Below are 24,204 nucleotides of genomic sequence, written 5' to 3'. Positions count from 1 at the left end.
TTCATTGTCATAGAAAAACCAATGTCAAATTACGCTAAACAGACAACTGATTATCAAATTATGAAACTATGTAATAATTATTCACAAATTCTCGAGATCGCAAAATCATGTAGAAGTCTGAGAACTTTCAAGCGCAGAATACAACTTTTGTTCACTCCAAATAGCTGGCCAAACACCTATGAATAACAAATTCTAATTGCAAAGCTATTATTTTCTGGTTTCTATATTTGTGTTCGAAGTTTTAACAATAACATGTGTTTCTTTCTTTTTGAATTTGCTTCATGTGCATTTTTTGTACGGTGATGATTGTTATCCAATTCTATGTGTACTGTCTGCAAGTATTTTGTTCATGTGCATTTTTGTACGGGGATGATTGTTATAGCCAATTGCATGTGTACTGTCTACATGTATTTTGTATCCGCTGCTGTTGCGCCCAGTGGGGCCAGGGCCTCGTCAGGAGACTAATTACCTCCTTTTGTCCTGCCCCACGGGCAGTGCCATGTATTGCCCATTCAATAAATAAATCAAATCAAAATCAAATCAAATGTGGACGCATGCCAGCTTTCTAGCCCTGGAAGGGACAACGCTGCGCGCGACTGGCGAAGCACGACGGCTGCTTCAATGACTAGTTAAGTGAGAACGCTTGAGTCGGCGTCATCATCAACAGGTGCAGCTGACCGGGTGCCGTCCAGTTGGCGAAATTAGAAAATGCCCGACTCTATCTATGCCTCTGGAGAAGAGAAAGGATTATTGCGGAGCACATTTTCGTAGCCCTCACGCACGGAGGGTGCATGGCTAAAGTCAAGTTCCTGACAAGAGAGAATAATGCCTGACGTTCGTGTCAAAAGCGCAAAGGCGAATGCATCTGGCCGCAGAATGCTTCCTTTTCTAGATTAAAGCAAAGTAATGATGTTTTTGAAATAGCGCTGTGGCATTCGCTTTTTCATTTTTTCACAAGTACTGTATTTTCCTCAAAAAGTGACATTCCTCTTTGGTGTACTTGCTGCGGGTGTCAAAAATAGATGTGCTTGCTCCACTTGCGTAGGACAGCATGCTACCACGTAGACAGCGTAGTTTAGCGTTTCCGCTTAACCACTCGCATTACATAGAAAAAACTTGCCAACAGTGAGTTCAGTGCAGGTATAAAAGAGCAAAATGAGAGCAGTGTTTATTCCTTCAGCATTCGCAGGTCATCAGTCTTAAATTCTGCTGCGAGGTCATATACACATTCAGTGCACAGGAAGCCACCAAGCCAGGTACGTAAAAAAAAGAAGAAAAAGCACATTACATAAATCGTGCTGTTCCGACTTTCATGTTGCACAACGATGACGCCACCGTCCAGCCCTCGACCGCAAACATATGTTCGGAGCAAAATTGTTTCAACCGTCCAGCCTTCGACCGCAAACATATTTTCGCAGCAAAATTGTTTCCGCGCGCCGTTTTCCTTGAAAACGAAAAACTTCCTGCCATGACAAAGAACAGGCATGATATACGTGGACGCTGCCCAATATAATAGAAACGCAGCTAGGTCCATGTCGAAAAGTACTCGAGTACTGGTTTCTCCTGCCTGCCACTGCACAGCTAAACGTGAATGAGCTTGAAATAAAGAAGTGTTTAGTCATCAGTCATTGGAAGTAACCTTAGATGAAAGGAAGTAATTCATTTCGAACTCCCAAAGCGCAGCCTTACTGCAATAAAGCGAAGTTGAACGTTCAACATACCAAGCAACTTCTCAGTTGAAAGAACATTCGACCCCAGAATGACTGTCTCTCCGCGGTGGTCCCTAATTAGGACTACGTTAACCAGGACGGATGGCAGATGGACACACTAGGTCGAAGTGCGGAGCAAGAATATGCACATTTCGCATTTGCTTTGATGGAATACCCCTTCGTTCTGCCATGGTGCTCCAGCCAATATTACGTAGTATTACTTACCACTGCGTGGCGGGCTCGATTACCATAGCCATGCGAAGATTTTAATACAGGCGAAATTCCAACCCGATACTATGCTGTCAATCGGTAAAATCTCGATGAACCTCAGGTAGTTGAAACTTGCTGGAAGTGTTCGAATACTGAATGCCGTATAGTCGCACTTTATACATTTGCAGATGAATACCAGCTATCAACGACTTGATTGCATGCGTGTAATTGAGATTTAATGCTTAATTTAAGCATCAGCCGCTGCTCCTTACGAGCAGATGCCAAAAAGAGTGGATCTTCCGGCGCGCGATGGATGATATGTATCAGCAGCGCGAACACCACACAGGAAGAAGAAGGAGAAGAAGGTAAAGAGCGCTGAACCAGGTCCACTCCGTCCGCGGTACATCGATCCGCCTCCGCCGCTGGGGCGAGGCTAGAAACTTGCCTGACCATGGTCAACATTTCCGGCGCTGTCCTCCTCGGTTCCACCGCGAACTTGGGTCCGTGACCAAGGAAACGCTGGACTTCCTCTGGGATGCTCCTGACACCTCCCACGAGGTGGACGGGGTTTCCAGTCTTTTTCTGCTTTGGAGGCACGAGAGCACGCAAGCACGGAAGTGCCTGCTGCCAGAGGCACTCTGTCGTTCGGCTGACTTGTGTCGCAACTTCACGCCATTTCCTTGATGCTGCTGGCATTGGCGTCGATGTGAACACCATTAACCGCAGGTGTTCTCTGTGGAGGCTCGCCTGGTGCTGCCATTCCGAACGCAAGATTTTGCACAGGCGGGTGGCATGGCCGACAGTGGGCTGGATGCCGCCGAACAGCTTCAGAAGTTCAGGTGGGAGCACCTTGCGTCGAATGCAGAAGCCGAGAATTCTTCCCTGGCAGGAGGATGCCGCGGCGAGGTATAATACGTAGCCGGGATCAGTTTCTGAAGAAAGGAAAGGGCCCGTAGAACAAGAAATGTACTTGAATAACACCATCTGTCGGGCTAGTTGGTTGCGATCCATATGTATCAGCAGCGCGAACACCACACAGGAAGAAGAAGGAGAAGAAGGTAAAGAGCGCTGAACCAGGTCCACTCCGTCCGCGGTACATCGATCCGCCTCCGCCGCTGGGGCGAGGCTAGAAACTTGCCTGACCATGGTCAACATTTCCGGCGCTGTCCTCCTCGGTTCCACCGCGAACTTGGGTCCGTGACCAAGGAAACGCTGGACTTCCTCTGGGATGCTCCTGACACCTCCCACGAGGTGGACGGGGTTTCCAGTCTTTTTCTGCTTTGGAGGCACGAGAGCACGCAAGCACGGAAGTGCCTGCTGCCAGAGGCACTCTGTCGTTCGGCTGACTTGTGTCGCAACTTCACGCCATTTCCTTGATGCTGCTGGCATTGGCGTCGATGTGAACACCATTAACCGCAGGTGTTCTCTGTGGAGGCTCGCCTGGTGCTGCCATTCCGAACGCAAGATTTTGCACAGGCGGGTGGCATGGCCGACAGTGGGCTGGATGCCGCCGAACAGCTTCAGAAGTTCAGGTGGGAGCACCTTGCGTCGAATGCAGAAGCCGAGAATTCTTCCCTGGCAGGAGGATGCCGCGGCGAGGTATAATACGTAGCCGGGATCAGTTTCTGAAGAAAGGAAAGGGCCCGTAGAACAAGAAATGTACTTGAATAACACCATCTGTCGGGCTAGTTGGTTGCGATCCATATGTATCAGCAGCGCGAACACCACACAGGAAGAAGAAGGAGAAGAAGGTAAAGAGCGCTGAACCAGGTCCACTCCGTCCGCGGTACATCGATCCGCCTCCGCCGCTGGGGCGAGGCTAGAAACTTGCCTGACCATGGTCAACATTTCCGGCGCTGTCCTCCTCGGTTCCACCGCGAACTTGGGTCCGTGACCAAGGAAACGCTGGACTTCCTCTGGGATGCTCCTGACACCTCCCACGAGGTGGACGGGGTTTCCAGTCTTTTTCTGCTTTGGAGGCACGAGAGCACGCAAGCACGGAAGTGCCTGCTGCCAGAGGCACTCTGTCGTTCGGCTGACTTGTGTCGCAACTTCACGCCATTTCCTTGATGCTGCTGGCATTGGCGTCGATGTGAACACCATTAACCGCAGGTGTTCTCTGTGGAGGCTCGCCTGGTGCTGCCATTCCGAACGCAAGATTTTGCACAGGCGGGTGGCATGGCCGACAGTGGGCTGGATGCCGCCGAACAGCTTCAGAAGTTCAGGTGGGAGCACCTTGCGTCGAATGCAGAAGCCGAGAATTCTTCCCTGGCAGGAGGATGCCGCGGCGAGGTATAATACGTAGCCGGGATCAGTTTCTGAAGAAAGGAAAGGGCCCGTAGAACAAGAAATGTACTTGAATAACACCATCTGTCGGGCTAGTTGGTTGCGATCCATATGTATCAGCAGCGCGAACACCACACAGGAAGAAGAAGGAGAAGAAGGTAAAGAGCGCTGAACCAGGTCCACTCCGTCCGCGGTACATCGATCCGCCTCCGCCGCTGGGGCGAGGCTAGAAACTTGCCTGACCATGGTCAACATTTCCGGCGCTGTCCTCCTCGGTTCCACCGCGAACTTGGGTCCGTGACCAAGGAAACGCTGGACTTCCTCTGGGATGCTCCTGACACCTCCCACGAGGTGGACGGGGTTTCCAGTCTTTTTCTGCTTTGGAGGCACGAGAGCACGCAAGCACGGAAGTGCCTGCTGCCAGAGGCACTCTGTCGTTCGGCTGACTTGTGTCGCAACTTCACGCCATTTCCTTGATGCTGCTGGCATTGGCGTCGATGTGAACACCATTAACCGCAGGTGTTCTCTGTGGAGGCTCGCCTGGTGCTGCCATTCCGATTTTGCACCCGCCTGTGCAAAATCTTGCGTTCGGAATGGCAGCACCAGGCGAGCCTCCACAGAGAACACCTGCGGTTAATGGTGTTCACATCGACGCCAATGCCAGCAGCATCAAGGAAATGGCGTGAAGTTGCGACACAAGTCAGCCGAACGACAGAGTGCCTCTGGCAGCAGGCACTTCCGTGCTTGCGTGCTCTCGTGCCTCCAAAGCAGAAAAAGACTGGAAACCCCGTCCACCTCGTGGGAGGTGTCAGGAGCATCCCAGAGGAAGTCCAGCGTTTCCTTGGTCACGGACCCAAGTTCGCGGTGGAACCGAGGAGGACAGCGCCGGAAATGTTGACCATGGTCAGGCAAGTTTCTAGCCTCGCCCCAGCGGCGGAGGCGGATCGATGTACCGCGGACGGAGTGGACCTGGTTCAGCGCTCTTTACCTTCTCCTTCTTCTTCCTGTGTGGTGTTCGCGCTGCTGATACATATGGATCGCAACCAACTAGCCCGACAGATGGTGTTATTCAAGTACATTTCTTGTTCTACGGGCCCTTTCCTTTCTTCAGAAACTGATCCCGGCTACGTATTATACCTCGCCGCGGCATCCTCCTGCCAGGGAAGAATTCTCGGCTTCTGCATTCGACGCAAGGTGCTCCCACCTGAACTTCTGAAGCTGTTCGGCGGCATCCAGCCCACTGTCGGCCATGCCACCCGCCTGTGCAAAATCTTGAGTTCGGAATGGCAGCACCAGGCGAGCCTCCACAGAGAACACCTGCGGTTAATGGTGTTCACATCGACGCCAATGCCAGCAGCATCAAGGAAATGGCGTGAAGTTGCGACACAAGTCAGCCGAACGACAGAGTGCCTCTGGCAGCAGGCACTTCCGTGCTTGCGTGCTCTCGTGCCTCCAAAGCAGAAAAAGACTGGAAACCCCGTCCACCTCGTGGGAGGTGTCAGGAGCATCCCAGAGGAAGTCCAGCGTTTCCTTGGTCACGGACCCAAGTTCGCGGTGGAACCGAGGAGGACAGCGCCGGAAATGTTGACCATGGTCAGGCAAGTTTCTAGCCTCGCCCCAGCGGCGGAGGCGGATCGATGTACCGCGGACGGAGTGGACCTGGTTCAGCGCTCTTTACCTTCTTCTCCTTCTTCTTCCTGTGTGGTGTTCGCGCTGCTGATACATATGGATCGCAACCAACTAGCCCGACAGATGGTGTTATGCGATGAATGATGTCAGGAACTGTTTTCAGCTGCGAATAAAAATCTTTCAGCTGTACCAGAGCACAGCTCAACGCCTTCTCGAAGACTACAAAATATCGAAAATGTTCATACAAAGACAAACTCTGAGGACACAAAATTGTAAATAAAATACTTATTTGAAAAAGCCTTACTTTGCTTCAAGCCTTTATAACCTGCAAAAACGCTCCTATTTTCCACGAGTGCCACCATGTGCAGCATGGCGCTGACCACCAAAATTGACCGCAATGAATTTGGAGGTTTAGATTTGAGCGCTTGCTGCCAGGGCAGGGAGCACTGAAGAAATCAAATTCTTCAGTGGACAAGGTTCGCCGGCCATCAGTTTTAGCTTTGTGTGCCATCTCGTCGCACTCTGATTTTTCTCACAGATGTAAATATTCCCAGAGTGTGTGTCGGAGTGCTTGCTGCTGGTGGCTGACAGATAGCGGTGATTGGTGATGTTCAGGAAAGCTCACCTTGCCTGTGAATATGACGTTGAATGAGAACATTAGTCTAGAATAGAGCCGAGAACCGCATTACTGTGAGTTGCGTGCAGCTGTCTTGTATGCCATATTAAAAACACCGATGAAAGAGAAAGTCCAAATAACTAAGTTTACCATATTTAGCCCTTGCCAGAAAATTCTTCGTTAGCCTCCTTCTTTCGTGCATATGACATTATAGAGGCGGCTAGAGAGATTATCCAGAACCATGCGGATGCGCCTAGTCGGGGCCTAAAATCACCGGTGCAGCTGAGACATCCATGTTCAGAAATGTTAAGTTGAACATACTGGAGAAATTCTGTACCAGAAGCTGAATCCATGCTTCTGTTTAGTGCGTTGACTATTAACGCAAACGTATTATCAGTAAAAATCTCCCTCCACTGCTTTTTACTAAGCTTTTAGTGTCAGACACATCTATTGTACGGCCTAATTCGAGTAGTGAAGTCATGTCCGGTGAGAGCGCATGCTGTTTCTGACGACTACGGATCTTGTAACCCTGCAACGCAAAGCCACACAGACGCAATCTCATTGATAATATTGCTTTCCTCCACACACTCAAGTGGTGATTAACTACCGAGGGAGGAAATTTCTATACATTTCGGCATAATCTGAGGGGAAGATTTAATGGCGACATGAGTACACGTCTCTATCCCCTGGCACCACCTGTCCCGCTCCCCAACCCCAGCATCATGCAAGTCTTCTGCGCTAATTTTTTCTCGGGCTAGCTTCGCGCAGACTACGCTATAATGCAGGTAGGTCGCTTTACAAAGGGCACCGACATTCCTTCTGATCTAAATAACTGTCTACATAGCAGGCTGGTACATTGAGAGATGTCGGTAACGAGATGCACCCCACTAGGGATATTTTCTCAGCACAGGTCCTGTGGAGAGTCGCTGCTGCTTCAAAATGAGAAACCGCGATTGAGTTGTTTCCTCAGAGCACCTGCGAAATTCCTCCGACAAACTGCGTGTTTTTCAGGAACGGGCCATGCCCTTTTTTTTTTTGCGCACGGTTACATGTTCAGAGAAATTCAACGGGCACTTGTCCCAGCTTCGACATGATGAGCGACCCACGCCGTTGGAAATTTACCTTCTGGACAGCTGTTGTTTGCCACAGGCTGGTTTACGAGTGCCGCAAATACCGCGCCAAAAAAAAGCAATTCTGAAAATATTGCCACGAATCATTGTAGCGTCCGTTCGTTCGCCCAAGGCCGCAGAAAAGGGGTGTTATCATTTTTGTTCGTGACGCGAGAAGCGACCGGACTAATCTCGATTGTTCACAGCCATGAAAAGCTGCATCTACGTGTTTCTAGATTACTCTAGATGATCTCGACCTGTTATCTCGAAGTTTCCTTGCTGGCTTTAAATTGAACGATGCCGCGAGCAGCGGGCATTCATAGTTCGGCCACTGACGAGCACGCTTGTTGCTTACGCCGCCACGGAGTGATTCAGTTCTTTTGCGGGCGCAAGTCAGCCCAAATAAAGAGCTTCGTTTGCAAGTATTTCTGGTGTTTTCCTGACTGCTGGACTGCCGTCACTACAACGTGACATCTGGTGGAGGTGCTGGGTAGCCTTCCATGTTCCGGACACCCCGTACAAGTCGTGACGCCAGCCCTCTGAGTCATTCACCGGAGGACCTGACTCCAGTCTACCACGCAGCCTCTGGAGCCTCCAGCCATGTCTTACGCCGCAACAGTGCGCCGTGCTGCACCTCGACGACAGGACCCAAGCCCCTATCGCCATTAGCCAGCTGCGCTGGAGCGCCGCCCTCTCGCCCCAACTCTCCCGTCCTACGAGCGTCGCACACGGCCTAGGAAATGCGACTAGTGGAGAACACCCGACCAGCGCCGCCCCCTATGCTTCCACTGCGGAGAAGCCGGACACATTCTCCGGTACTGCCCATACAGGAGAATCCGAGGGTTCTCTTACGACGCCCCACGACCCCGATGCGGCCAGCGACCAGCCGAAATCGAGGAGTTTTTGCGTCGGGAAGAATACTCATCGCTGAGCCGCCTATCACGTTCCCCGTCGCCATTGTCACCGCTCTATGTATCTCCTAGCCGAGGCTACGCAGTGCGTGGACGCTCCCCCAGCCCCCGATGGTTAAACTGAGTAAAGCAGCCTCTGGAGGTGAGGTTGCTTCTGAGCGCAAGAACTACGATTCTCCATCGAGGAAAACACAAGACTATGATCCAATTACGACGACCCCTACGACGACGACGACGACTACGACGACGACGACGACGACTACGACGACGACGACGACGACTACGACGACGACCACGACGACTACGACGACGACCACGACGACTACGACGACGACCACGACGACGACGACGACGACCACGACGACGACGACGACGACGACCACGACGACGACGACGACGACCACGACGACGACGAACACGACGACGACTACGACGACGACTACGACCCCTACGAAGACGACGACCCCACGACGACGACGACCCCTACGACGACGACGACCCCTACCACGACGACGACCCCTACGACGACGACGACCCCTACGACGACGACGACCCCTACGACGACGACGACCACTACGACGACGACGACCACTACGACGACGAAAACTTCGACAACACCGACGACGACGACACTGCCAGACTTGAAGCTTTTACAGCTGCACTTAAACCTTACTATGAACGCTAAAGGACTCGAAGTTAGCATTCTCCGTGTTTATTTTCATTTTAAAGCATCGAGACGATGCTTCTTTGGAAGGGGAGTAATGCCACGTATCATTGTAGCGTCCGTTCGTTCGCCCAAGGCCGCAGAAAAGGGGTGTTATCATTTTTGTTCGTGACGCGAGAAGCGACCGGACTAATCTCGATTGTTCACAGCCATGAAAAGCTGCATCTACGTGTTTCTAGATTACTCTAGATGATCTCGACCTGTTATCTCGAAGTTTCCTTGCTGGCTTTAAATTGAACGATGCCGCGAGCAGCGGGCATTCATAGTTCGGCCACTGACGAGCACGCTTGTTGCTTACGCCGCCACGGAGTGATTCAGTTCTTTTGCGGGCGCAAGTCAGCCCAAATAAAGAGCTTCGTTTGCAAGTATTTCTGGTGTTTTCCTGACTGCTGGACTGCCGTCACTACAACGTGACAATATGCTTTAGTGTGCTGATGTGGTGCTCAAAAACATCAAAAGAAAACAGTCAGCAACTGGTACATGCTAGCGCGATGATAAAACACTCGGCTTCTAAATTCAGCACAGTGCGGACTGCACGCGCTAATGAAACCTATTCTGTGGAAAGAAGAAATGCGCATCTGAATTTTATCAGAATACGATATTTTGAAACACTCTATAGAGATCGAACCGATTTCGTTCACCGGTATGGCAGCAGTTTGAGACTCTTCTGCTTCCCAGTCAGCTATGCTCATGGAAATGCATTGAAGCCGTCCATATAGAAATTTATTCCACTTTTACAATAAGCTATCTTTTCGAGGAACTGCGGTAGACCAGAAAGAAGAAATGTAATCCGTGAATTTTACTCAGTGCCAGATCTCGAAACATTCCGCGGAGGTCAAACCCGTTTCGCGCACCGGTATGGCGGCAGCTTTAGACCCTTCTTCTTTCCCTGTCTGCTATGCTCGTGGCAATGAATTGAAGCTGCCCAAATACAACTTAATTCGCCACTTTGTCATTAAGCTACCTTTTCGAGGACTCCGGGAGGCGCGCGCGAAGCAGGTATTGCTGCCAAACTCAACCGCCGCTTCAAGCACCCTTCGACAGAGCGAACTACCCGGTAAGGCCAAGCAATTTTATGTAAGTGACTATAAGAGTAACTTAGCGCTATAACACCCCTACAGAGGACAAATATTAAACTTCAATGCACACAAACGGCACGTCCACTTTCGAAGCCCACATCGGCAACTAATTTCTTCATCTGCTTAGCCCATAACCTAACGGCAGAAATGGACGGCTAGAAACCGAGATCAGCTGCACACTTTTCGCAGCCGTGCATCCAACATCGATTGCGGTTGTTCGGTTTAATTTTCTCAGAAAGCACGAAGACTGCTTTCATCTGTGTGCGAGCCCGCTAGCGCGATGTGGTACGCAAATTTTCTGTAAGTCCCCATTTTCGCTAAATAAGGCATGAGGGGTGAGATCGTGAAAGTTTGTTGCGTATTAGTATCACTGCGGGTGCATACCCGCAGCCGTTTATTGAGCGCCAATCTAGCCCAGTAGTATAATCTTTGCATCCCTGCCGCAAACCTTGGTATCTGCTGTGTTTTATTCGCAGTCTCATAATTATGCCCAATATAATTAATTTAGGCTGAATGCAAACTCAATGGCCTAATGATTTGCTTTCTCCCACGTGTCACGGCACAAAATATTAAGCTACTGATGTAGAACTCTCGCATCTTTTCTCCGCAGCGGTGGCTCAGTGGTTCCGGCGCTTTGCTGGTGACCCGAAAGGCGCGGGTTCGATCCCGGCCGTGGTGGCCAAATTTCTATGGAGGCGAACTTATAGAGTCTCGTGTGCTGTGCGATGTCAGTGCACGTTAAAGAACCCGAGGTGGTCGAAATTTCCGGAGCCCTTCACTACGGCGTCCCTCGTAGCCTTAGTCGCTTTGGGACGTTAAACCCCAATAAACCAAACGAAACTCTTCCATCTTTTCTAACATTCTGAGCGCCGTTCATAGCTCTTTTGCACTGAGGACTGTTTGTCGGTCATTTCTACACCGGAATAGCATCCCCTCATCGAAATGCTGAGCGAGCAATCTAATGTGACATCACCCACAATGGCATGCGTGACGCTACATTTGTTTGTTCATTGAGAGTTTCCTTGGATGGCACGAAGTTGCTCCTATTTAGTCCTTTGACCTAGGACGCGATGCGTAACGTGACCTTTGTTTCACCAATCATTGTTTCAAGCCAATCCGTCCCTAAAAGCTGCTTGTCATGCACACCCTGCTGGCCTGGCTTCGCTACATCGTAACATATTACTTTATGTCGAGAAATACTTGCAGAACACCACCAAGAACAGCGGGAGGGTTCAACTTCGACTTCATGAAAAAATTAATGCAGAATTTTGATCACTTTACCAGTAAACAGCTTGGCACCTCTGCAGCTAGGCAGTCTAATCCCCCAACTCTGCAGCTATGCAGTCTAATCCGTTGGTCTGCTTAATGCAGTTACAAAAAAATTATGGAAAATGTTTTCGATCGAATAACTTTTGTTCGATTGTGCTGCCCTGCTATTTGCTTGAGTGTTCAGATTTATCTTTGTATCTTGTACAGCTGCGATTACTTGCTTTGGTCGTAAAGACTAACCAGGGGCCTGATATGTCACAGCTTTCAAGGCAGCTGCAGCAAACCGGAGATGGCCTGGAGGTAATAAAAATGATTCGCTCACTTCCACTGAACGAAACTAGAAAGGGTTTAATTTCTTGAAGATAAGGCGTCCACTTGCGTGAAACAAGCAGCTGCCTTACAGGAAACAGAAGCGTCCCTTGAAAAGACAACTGAGAAGCTGTAAAACTACTGCAGAAGAAATGCAGGTGTATAGCGTTCCTGAGAACCTTGGGGAATATAACAACTGACCTGAAAAATAAATTAACGAAGAGGTTTGGTTTGGTTTATGGGGTTTAACGTCCCAAAGCGACTAAGGCTATGAGAGACGCCGTAGTGAAGGGCTCCGGAAATTTCGACCACCTGGGGTTCTTTAACGTGCACTGACATCGCACAGTACACGGGCCTCTAGAATTTCTCCTCCAAAGAAATTCTAGCCGCCGCGGCCGGGTTCGACCCGCGTCTTTTGGGTCAGCAGCCGAGCACCATAGCCGCTGAGCCACCGCGGCGGCAACGAAGAGGTATTCAGGGGCACGACAGAAAATTGGCAGGGGCTTAGCTTTGGTTAAGCCTGGTAGGTTGCGAAAGCGAGCGCAGCGCCTCTAACGGAAGGAACGCAGTTCGCCGCGTCTACTGCCTACAGGACGATTCGGGTTGGATAGACTATCTTTCACCTCGCTTATGACGTCACGCCATCTGTTAGACCACAACGCACCTAGTGGGAGAAGCGCGAAACACCAGGCGTGGCTGCGAGCCACGCAACGCTCAAGAGGCGACTTGGCAGCCCATCTCTCGCCTCGCTTATGACGTCACGCCACCTGTTAGACCACAGCGCACCAAGTGGAAGAAGCGCGAAACGCCAGGCGTGGCTGCGAGCCACGCAACGCCGAAGAGGCGACTTGGTAGCCTATCTCTCGCCTCGCTTATGACGTCACGCCACATGTTAGACCACAGCGCACCAAGTGGCAGAAGCGCGAAACGCCAGGCGTGGCTGCGAGCCACGCAACGCTGAAGAGGCGACTTGGTAGCCCATCTCTCTCCTCGCTTATGACGTCACACCACCTGTTAGACCACAGCGCACCAAGTGGGAGAAGCGCGAAACGCCAGGCGTGGCTGCGAGCCACGCAACGCTGAAGAGGCGACTTGGTAGCCCATCTCTCTCCTCGCTTATGACGTCACACCACCTGTTAGACCACAGCGCATCAAGTGGGAGAAGCACGAAACGCCAGGCGTGGCTGCGAGCCACGCAACGCTGAAGAGGCGACTTGGTAGCCCATCTCTCTCCTCGCTTATGACGTCACACCACCTGTTAGACCACAGCGCACCAAGTGGGAGAAACGCCAGGAGTGGCTGCGAGCCACGCAACGCTGAAGAGGCGACTTGGTAGCCCATCTCTCTCCTCGATTATGACGTCACACCACCTATTAGACCACAGCGCACCAAGTGGGAGAAGCGCGAAACGCCAGGCGTGGCTTCGAGCCACGCAACGCTGAAGAGGCGACTTGGCAGCCCATCTCTCGCCTCGCTTATGACGTCACGCCACCTGTTAGACCACAGCGCACCAAGTGGAAGAAGCGCGAAACGCCAGGCGTGGCTGCGAGCCACGCAACGCCGAAGAGGCGACTTGGTAGCCTATCTCTCGCCTCGCTTATGACGTCACGCCACATGTTAGACCACAGCGCACCAAGTGGCAGAAGCGCGAAACGCCAGGCGTGGCTGCGAGCCACGCAACGCTGAAGAGGCGACTTGGTAGCCCATCTCTCTCCACGCTTATGACGTCACACCACCTGTTAGACCACAGCGCACCAAGTGGGAGAAGCGCGAAACGCCAGGCGTGGCTGCGAGCCACGCAACGCTGAAGAGGCGACTTGGTAGCCCATCTCTCTCCTCGCTTATGACGTCACACCACCTGTTAGACCACAGCGCATCAAGTGGGAGAAGCACGAAACGCCAGGCGTGGCTGCGAGCCACGCAACGCTGAAGAGGCGACTTGGTAGCCCATCTCTCTCCTCGCTTATGACGTCACACCACCTGTTAGACCACAGCGCACCAAGTGGGAGAAACGCCAGGAGTGGCTGCGAGCCACGCAACGCTGAAGAGGCGACTTGGTAGCCCATCTCTCACCTCGATTATGACGTCACACCACCTATTAGACCACAGCGCACCAAGTGGGAGAAGCGCGAAACGCCAGGCGTGGCTTCGAGCCACGCAACGCTGAAGAGGCGACTTGGTAGCCCATCTCTCGCCTCGCTTATGACGTCACACCACCTGTTCGACCACAGCGCACCAATGGGGAGAAGCGCGAAACGCCAGTCGTGGCTGCGAGCCACGCAACGCTGAAGAGGCGACTTGGTAGCCCATCTTTTGCCTCGCTTATGACGTCCCTCCATTAATTAATGGATGGATGGATAGGAGCGCCCCCTTTGAAACGGGGTGGTGGCAATTGCCACCATGCTCAGCTTTTCTTTGTTTATTATTTTTTTGTTTACTGTGTTGGCAATTCTCATTAAGAATCGCCATCATCTTTACCTACAGTTTCTTACAATTCTAACTTTATGCCACATCTCTGCTTTTCAGCCACCAATCCTCCAATCGTTTTTTGCTAACTTCCGCTGCAGATTTATTTACACCACGATTGTTATCTTTAAACCCTAGGGCCTCAGGAAGAGTGACTGCGCCTTCATCGACATCCGGATGGATACCATCACATTTGATTATGAGGTGTTCAATTGTTTCCACAGGCCTACCACACACGGCACATGTGTCATCTTCTTCGTTATATTTTTTTTGTAACTGCGCGTTCTAAGACACCCTGACCTAGCTTCAAAAAGTAGGGCACTGCCTCTTGAGTTATCATAGAAAAATTCTTTCCCGATCTGCCTTTTCCAGTATCGATATAGTTCTACACTATGTTTCTTTTTCATTGAATTCATCCAATTTTTAATTTCTGTGTTTAACCTGTCGTTTAATGCTTTTTCTTTCTCCGTCCTCATGACCTGCATACTTACTGGTTAGTTTTCTAGTTCTTTTCCGCCACCGTGAGTCAACGATCTTTCTGTATAAATATTTAAATACCTTAGCTTCCCACCGGTTATCGTCCAATTTCCTCAGGCGTTCTTCATATAGTATTTTATTCTTAGCTTCCCGTGCTTTGAACGATGCCCAGCCCATATCCCCTTGTACTGCCTCGTTTGTGGTTTTCCCGTGGGAACCTAGTGCTAATCTTCCAACAGCTCTCTGATTTACGTCTAATCTGGAGTGAACTGCCCCTAAGCACAGAACCGCATTGCCGAAAGTAAGTCCCGGCACCATTATTCCTTTCGAAATACCTCTTGTACTTCATATTTGTTGTACCCCCATAATGCCCTATGTTTCATTATCCCGGCGCCTCTTCGTCCTTTTGCCCTAAGAGTCTGTTCGTGCTTTTCCGTGTATATCTGCCCTTCGTTTAGCCATATCCCGAGGTATTCGTATTCGGCCACTTTGGGTATTTCGTGGCCTTGTATTATAAGCACCTGTTAGACCACAACGCACCAAGTGGGAGAAGCGCGATACGCCCGGCGTGGCTACGAGCCACGCTACGCTGAAGAGCCGACTTGGTAGCCCAGCTCTCGCGCTAGTATGGCGGCAGTAGTCACGTGGTGTAAAGCGTAAATACCGGACCACGCTACGCTGAAGGCTCGAAACCTGGCGTGCTATTGCTTTCAAAATAAAATTTAACAGTGTGCAATAGAAAGAATATATCGGCTAAGCAAACCACAATCTATCAAATGCAGACCCATCATACTGAAGCTTCTAGATTTTCGAGGTATGACCAGAATTCTAAGAAACTACCAGACTAAAAGCTGCTAACCACTCGATTGCTGAAGGTTTTTTACCTCGAGTACGTGAAATAAAAAAAAAGCTCTGGGAAGGAGGACATGTATTCAGGACAACAAGTATATCTGGTTTTTGATACGTTAGGCGTCAACAATGATCTGCTGACGCCTCAACAATGATCACGAGGCAGGCAGTATTGCTTTGATTCGATAATATACTCAGCCTGCTAACCCAAGGAATGATACAAGTAGCTATGTTTCGTCTCAGTCAGGTACACGCACTGGTAACGAAAAAAAAGGACGAAGCCGAAACATGGCCGCTGCGTCGTCACCACCCTAATCAGCGTGCTATATAATATTTGCACATATGAACATTCGTAGCCTCGTGAACATTAACAACTGAGCTTGAACCACTCCTCCGCTGTGTCAGCCCTGACTTCATTGCAATCACGGAGGCATGGTTATCAACCAAATGAAAACAGGCAAAGGACCAGTCATTAACTGTATCAAGAGCAACTTAAGCAGTGGACCACAGTTCGTAGAATTTAACCGTGAAAAGTCAAGTAGCGGAAATCACGTGTTCCTCAGGGCAGCGTTCTCGCCCCTATTTTATTCGTAAACTTCATCAATGATTTACCTGCTAGTATTCCTAATAATATAACGGTTTTGCTGATGGTTGTTTACTATACCATGGAATTAATCTGGCAGACGACCATGTAAGACTTGAGAATGCATTACAGTCGGTATCTAAATGGTGCGCTAAATGGCAAATGTCTTAATACCGAAAAACCACCTCTCTTACGAATTACCATGCAGCATAATGTGCTCGACTTTTCGTACGCACTAAACAATATCATACTTCCCGCATTTACACAGCATAAATACATTGGTTTAATTTTACCATTTCATGTGAAATGGGGCACTTACGTGAAAGTAATCAGCAGTAAAACAGAAGTAAGTCATCAGCAGTAAAACAACTTTTCTTTATGGAGAGGCTCCTCCGAGACGCGTGGTAGACATTAAACTACTTTTCTACAGTACATATGTGCGACGCGTACTTGAATATGCGAATGTACCCTGGTTTCATTTAGAGATAAACTAATAAATAAAAACGAGGCAATCCAATGAAAATCTGTAAGATTTATATGTAACAAACACAAACTCACTCACCCACATAACTGATAAACAACTACGGAATACTGAAGTTACAAACCGCGTCAGGCTTGCACGACATAAGATAGTTCATCAGGTATTGCATAACATGATGAACATAGATACTATAACGTATATTTCAATATCAGAAACATGAACAACGGGACATATGAACTCACAGTCACTGGAAGAGTATCGACTCAACACTGACTATTTTAGGCATTCATTTGTCCGTTATCCATTAGACAACGGAATAGCCAACCATCGTGCATAACAAGCTCTATAAAAACTTTAGACACATATGAAGTGTGCCTACTAGTTCTAGAACGTAAATTTAAACACCATTCCGTATGCTTCAATGCTCTATATTAAAAATTGAAATTCTGCGTTGTACTGTATAGTGCATTATGTTAATTTTTTCTTTAACATTTTTTACTTGCTGGTCCCATGTTATTCGTCATCGGTTATTAGTATTGCTATTAACTGGACAGGCTCCGCACACATACTGCTTCACTGCTGTATACTATGCACTTGCTTGCTCGTATTCGGTATATTTACAGTTCATGCAATGATCCAGGTCCGGATTGGTGGTATTTATAAAAAAATGAATAAAATAAAATACGATGAGCATTAATGTCAAAGCCCTGATGGGTTTGTTTCACAGGGCGTGCACCAGTGACAGTGAAATTTCTTGACTTGGTCAGTGACCGTATTCTTTTTCCTTTAACCAGTGACACCAATTGGAAAGCTGATGTGAAGCGGTAGAGTAAAAGAATTTCATTTTTTGCGCCACCTTCTACTAGTCAGAGTTGCTTTCATTCCTGTACCACAAACGCAGAATCGAAAAACGCAGCTGGAGCAGTGATTCTAAGTATATGTTGTTTTGCCCTTAGGATAGATCAAACGACTATATCATGCAGAGCTCATACCTTTGAGCTTGTTCCAGTGTCCTACACGCCAGGAGCCTTTGGGCAACGACTTGGTCCAAGCAGAGCCGATAGGTTGCCAAAGCGCAGGAACCAAAAAAGCAGGCCCATATGGTTTCGTCATTCGTCAGATCGAAGCTGTAGCTGTTGAAGAAACGTTGAAAATGCCGTACGATGCTAGTCTCTGCTTTTACGTAAGCACCTTGCACCCGTTTCCTGTTGGTTTTTATATCACATAGAGAAACGAAATGATATCGCAAGAAGAAATCCGTGGGTACATGCGCTTTTTCTGTAAAATAACCATTCACATCAAACTAGTATTTATTGCTGCGGTCCACAGGCTTGGGTGCTATTGAAACACAATCCTTCTGCAAGTGTTTGTCCTGCTCACGAGAAAACAGAAAATATATTATTTTAGTGCGAAAGCTTTATTTCACGAAGTCTAACAGTCTCACCGAGTTTACGTTAAGCTTCATCTTGAAAGTACATCTCTGCAAATTGTAGCGTAGCAACAGCCCATGCGAAAATAAAATACACATTTCCGCGGCTAGATTTCGAACCCGCGGCGACGCGAACTGGTTAAGTTCGCCGGCCACTGCGTGAGGGCACTATGCTATCACCGCAGCCAATCTCACCTCGTGTTAAACTGCAACACTCTCTCGCTGTGCACTGCACATCGCGGTCTTCATCAACCTGCATCCGCGGCGCGAACAGATCAGACCAGCTCAACCTCGATCAGTGCTTACCTGAGTACAGTATCATCGCCAGACGTGTGCACGCTAAACACATTCTTTCGAACGTCTTCTTGGTCTAGCTGAGTTAAAACCCTACCCCTTTTTAAACGACTGTTATACAATATTCCTAGTTCTCGGCAACAAATAAAATATTGGATTGTGCTTGTCGCTACAGTAATAAGATACTTTTTATCACTGCAGGGTGTATTTTACATTACAATCAAACGGAAAGCGCTGACATACTTCTCTAATTCCGCTGTACTAAAAAGCAGTGTTCGCGCTATGGCTTTATGCGAATGCTTTGATTATTGAATTATGCTTTCTTTCTGAAACAGACTTCCATGAAGTGCCTGTTGCAGCGCATTGCGGCCGGTTTTCAAATAACACATTAAGAGGAATGCTTACTTCCCCATGTGGTGCTCGGCTGCTGACCCGAAAGACGCTGATTCGATTCCGGCCGCGGCGGTCGAATTTCTATGGAGGCAAAATTCTAGAGGCTCATTTTACTGTGTGATGTCAGTGCATGTTAAAGAGAACCGCAGGTGGTCGAAATTATCCGGAGCTCTCCATTACTGCGTCCCTCATAGCCTGAGTCGCTTTGGGACGTTAAAACCCCATAAAGCGATGTAAAGCAAACTTACTTCCCCATGTACTTCCTCCAGTCTGCACTGGTCAGGGGAGGCACAGTCGAGTTCGCCGACAGAGAATCAATCATGATCTTTGAGACTACGGTGATTGGTGCAAAGAGAATGAAGAAGAACTGCATGCAGTCTGTCCACACCACACCCCGCAGACCTCCCTGCGACGAAGGAAAGATGAAGACAATAAAAGGAGATTACATAATCCGTTGGCCGTGATGTGGCATTTAGCAGAGTATTTACAGTATTCGGCCGCTTGGGTGGCATGCAGGTATACGAGGTCTGTTAGAAAAGTATCCGACTTTATTTTTTTGGGGGGGAACACCTGATGGATATGAAACAAGCGCGCTTGCATCAGGTGACCTTGAACCTTCATGCGCATGCACGAATTTTTTCCCGCCTGCCGATAGCGTCAGTCGCTGGGACGCAGCATTTGAGTGAGGCAGTACGCAGTGCTCTCGTCGGTTTTTTATTGCAAGGAAAATGGCGGAGTGAAAGGAGCAGCGCTACTGCATCAAATTTTGCCATAAACTGGGCGACAGCCAAGTGGAAACCATTCGAAATATTCAGACGACTTTCGGTGACGATGCTATGAGCAGCACACAGATTAAGCAGTGGTACAATTGATTTAAAGATGGCCGCACACCGGTGGAGAACGAGCCACGCTCCAATCGGCCATCAACATGCCAAAATGACCAGGTCATTGCCGAACTGAACGCTATGGTGATGCAGGACCGTCGCGTGACTATCCGAGAAATTGAGGAAGAGGTGGACATGAGCAATTTCTCCGCACATTCCATTATCACCGAAGATTTGGCCATGGAGAGAGTTGCGGCGAAATTCGTCCCGAAGCTGCTCACAGTGGAGCAAAATCAGCTTCGTGTTGAAGTCTCACAGGACATGCTGGATTCCGCAAACAGTGACCCCGACTTCATCAACATCATACTCACTGGTGACGAGTCTTAGGTGTACAGGTAGGACCCGGAAACCAGATCCCAGTCGTCACAGTGGAAACATTCCACGTCACCAAGACTTAAGAAGGCTCGCCAAGTGCGCAGCAATGTGAAAGTGATGCTGACTGCTTTCTTTAAGACCCTCTGTGTGGCAGACCACGAGTACGCACTCCAGAGGGTCAAGCAATGACCAAAGAGTGCTACAGGGATGTCCTCCGTTGCCTACGTGATGCTGTGCGGCGCAAGAACCCGGAGCTGAGGTCAACAGGAAATTGGCGCACCCATCGCGACAATGCTCCTGCACATTCCTCGCACTCGATTCAGATTTTTTGGCGAAAAACCAGACTCCTGTAGTTCAACAGACTCCTTACTGTCCTGATATGGCCCCTGCGACTTTTGGCTGGTTCACAAAATTAAAATGCCATTGAAAGGAGCGCGATTTCAGACAAGGAAGAACATTATGGCTGCAACGACAGCTGAGCTAAACTCCATTCCGAAAGGGGCCTTTTCGAAATACTTCGCACAATGGCAGCACCGCTGGGAGAAGTGTGTGGAGTCCCAAGTAGACTACTTTGAAGGTGAATAGGTTTGCAACGCTCCAGTTATGAAAGTTTTTTTTCTACGGCCAAAGGTCGGATACTTTTCTAACAGACCTCGTACTCTGGGCGCGTTGTGGCTCTTCCAATGCACAGGCAACGCAGTCGGCCACTATTAATACTCCAACTATAAAGCGCTATTTGCGCCCATTTACAGAATCAAAGATTTTGAATTTATTCGAGTGGTACGCAAAGCTGGTCAATGGGCTATAAATTTCTTAAAAACTGAAGCACTACAAAAACGAAGTGGAAAGATCCTTGCAGTTTCAAGGAAACAATTCTTAAAGTAGCGGAATTCTATGCGTCTAAATGATCGCGGTCAGTTATGCTCGGTTGTTTCCAAGCAGGCTTATATACCTTTCGCTCGTTTTGTGACCCCTGTTCCTTTGGTAAAGAATACAACAGCATGTTAGTAAAAGGAGCGAAGGTGTATAAAAAAAAACCTTTTCAAGATACATAGGGCGGTTTCGGGAGAAGGAAAGCCGCTAGAAAACTAGGAAAACTTCTATAAAATGAAAGCCTGGATTTTATTTATTTATTTATTTATTACCTCAAAGGCCCTGGTTGTGGGGCATTACTTGAGGGATGGGCGGATTACATGCAGATTATATAAAGATTACAGAGTACATAAAGATTACAGGATACATAGATATTACAGAATACATAAAGATTACTGATTACATAAGGATGGCCTCAACCTTTTTCTTGAAGTCGATGCAGTTGACGATGAGTACGGCTTCCGGCGGCAGATCGCTCCAGTCCCGAGATGATGTGACAAAAAAAGAACGGAAATGAGATGTAGTTCTTGCAGCGGGTGGGTATACGGTCTTGATCTGGTTGTCGCGGCTAGAACGACGATGAGCTGTTGATATGATAGATGATCCTAAAGGTGAATGATAGAACCTGTGGAATAGGCATAGTCGAGATATTTTTATTCTAGTTTCAAGGTTAGGCAAGGATGCTCTGGATTTTAAAGAGGACACGCTAGTATAGTAAGAGTAGTCACAATAACTAAAACGGATAGCGCGGTTTTGAACTTTTTCAAGAATTATAGAAAGGCCAGATTGATGAGGACCCCATACTGCTGATGCGAATTCTAGTTTAGGTCGAAAGAATGTTTTATAAGCTAATAATTTGATAAAAGGGGTAGCAAAACGAAGATTTCGACGTAGGAAGCCAAGGGTGCGGTTAGCGTCATTAGCGATGTTCGTGATATGCGAAGACCATGTTAGGGTATGAGTTAAGGTGATGCCAAGATACTTACAGGAAAGAACAGATGATACTTCAGAACCGAAAAGAACATATTTTGAGGGAATATGGGATTGCCTTCGATGAAAAGAAATCATACATGTTTTAGCAATATTAAGGGACATTAGCCAATGCTTGCACCAAGTTTCGATTTGAGTTAGATCAGTTTGGAGGGTGTCAGAGTCAGTTCTGCTGGTAATAGGGCGGTAGATTACACAATCGTCGGCAAATAATCGGATGTTCCAGTTGACGTTAGTGGGAAGATCGTTAATGTAGATTAGAAAAAGCAAAGGTCCAAGCACTGTGTCTTGTGGTACACCTGAAGTAACGGGGGAAAGAGGTGACGATGATTTGTTAGCGTAGACAAATTTCTCTCTGTTGGTCAAAAAATTTTGTAGCCATTTTAACACCAAGTGGCTAAGGTTAAGACGTGAAAGTTTTAGTAGTAGTCTTTTGTGGGGTACCTTATCCAAAGCTTTTTCAAAGTCAAGAAAGAGCGTGTCAACGGGAATGTTTAAGTCAAGATGAGAGCTAAGATCATTAATAAAAAGGGCTAGTTGGGTGTCACAGGAAAGTCCTTTTAGGAAGCCGTGTTGGATAGGATGAAAAAACTTGACGGAAACTAAAAATTTAACGATGTGAGAATAAATAACATGTTCCATTAATTTTGAACAGATGCTCGTAAGAGAAATAGGGCGGTAGTTTTTACATGAAAACGATGAACCTTTCTTGGGGACTGGAACGGTCTTACCAATTTTCCAGTCTTGCGGAAGCACGCCTGATGATAATGACTGTTGAAAAAGATGGCACAAAATGACACTAACCACATTTTTAGTATTTTTTAGTACTTTAGAGTTCAAGTCATCAATGCCAGATGACGATGACACTTTCAATGATTCAATTTTGCGCCAATATTAAACGTCGCACAATTAGTTGTGCAGGTGACAGATCATTCCTGAATAATTCAGCCATGTGGTTCCAACCTAAGTAGATAACTCATCTTGACTGCGTGAAACACTCATTCCGAAAAAAATAAAGCACAGCAGCGTGTCGAAGAGAACCCAGATGAACACCTGTCAATTCACAAGTACTAATCTTGGTTGCAGCTGATTCCACGCAAGAAAAGCGCATGCCATTTGTGACAAAAAAAGTGCGCTGGTTGAAACAAAGAAAGCACACTTAGCTTCATGGCGATATTAAGAACTTGTTGCGTATCTTCTGTGAAACACTCAAGACCGGGTATTTATTAGCCTTTCAAAAACGTACGGTAAATTCTACAGGTGAAACTTTGCAACCTGTCCCCAGGTGTGTTCAGTCGGCCGCTACAGCTGCGCAGATGCCTGACCGTCGCCGTCGGCCAAGAGCAAGCGGCGCGCAGCTGTGCCCTGCATACTTGGTATCGCTGCATAGCTTGATTTCTATACAACATACAGGCGGCCTTGGAGGCTACATCATGTTATGTTTTTCGCTTTATCACGCATCACAGTATCGCGCCCCACTTCCTCTTCTCTGGAATGGTAACTGATGCGGCTTTTGAAGAGAGGTGGTAATAATAGATTTAATCAGCGTAATACTCATCAAAAAATCTCCAATTACTTAAAAAAAACCGCAATGTTCACTGCAAACCCTGCGAAAATGGGAAAGGCCCTAGTCATGCGGAACTTTGGAACCAATAATGTGATGTTCGCTTTTTGTTTTACATAGAAAACAGATTATGTAACTTCGATCCATTACAGACGGAACGAAAAAAAAAGCGAAAAAAATGATCACTTCAAACTTGGAGCTGATCAGGAAAGAAAGAATGGCCATTCGTCCGCGGAATGAACACTTTAACCGCAAGTGCTAACTTGTAAGAGGCAGCAAGCTGAACCTCCACCAACACACCGCGTCAGTGCGATTAAAGATGTGCTATCGACCACTTTAACAATCGTGATTCGAACAAGCATCAAGAAAGTGCCTACTGCTGATTACATTTCAAATCATTCATCGGAATTGGAGCGCTAAATAGAAGTAGAGAATTGTGCTGCAGACATGCGGAGCAATATGTTTCTCTTAAGCCATGTGTGCTGTCTAGACTTTTATTTATAGCGCAAAAAGGTTAGCTGGTTAGTAGCGTTACACGCAAGGACAAGTTTTTTGTTAAGTGCTAACATACTCCCTTCTGAAATGAACGCAAGTTTGGAAATAGGTTTTATGCCATAGCTACCTACAGTACACCAGTACACCCGTCTTATGATGTGTTTTTAATAATTGCCAAATGCAGCACCTCATCTTCCAAGCATTCAGTATTCAGGCCAGATTAGCAATTCCAGAACAAAACGCATCGTTGCATCAAGAGG

The 24,204-nt window shown here is 48.0% G+C and overlaps 1 protein-coding gene across 1 annotated transcript in view; it reads right to left on the bottom strand.

Moving 5' to 3' along the window:
* LOC149325412 (sodium-coupled monocarboxylate transporter 1-like) overlaps positions 1–24,204 on the bottom strand; it is a 77,430-nt gene that overhangs the window by 35,094 nt on the left and 18,132 nt on the right. Inside the window, exons 5-6 of the mRNA XM_089564271.1 lie at positions 19,072–19,229; positions 17,700–17,840 (exon numbers count right to left, since the gene is read on the bottom strand). Of these exons, the coding sequence (XP_089420397.1) occupies positions 17,700–17,840; positions 19,072–19,229 (299 nt within the window). The remainder of the gene's footprint in view (positions 1–17,699; positions 17,841–19,071; positions 19,230–24,204) is intronic.

This window comes from Amblyomma mixtum, chromosome 10 (assembly GCF_055824585.1).
Source record: "Amblyomma mixtum isolate Tamu chromosome 10, ASM5582458v1, whole genome shotgun sequence".
In the NCBI taxonomy this organism is placed as follows: Eukaryota; Metazoa; Arthropoda; class Arachnida; order Ixodida; family Ixodidae; genus Amblyomma; species Amblyomma mixtum.
Note: the sequence above shows the minus strand (reverse complement) of the source record. Positions and strands in the feature narration are given on the sequence as shown.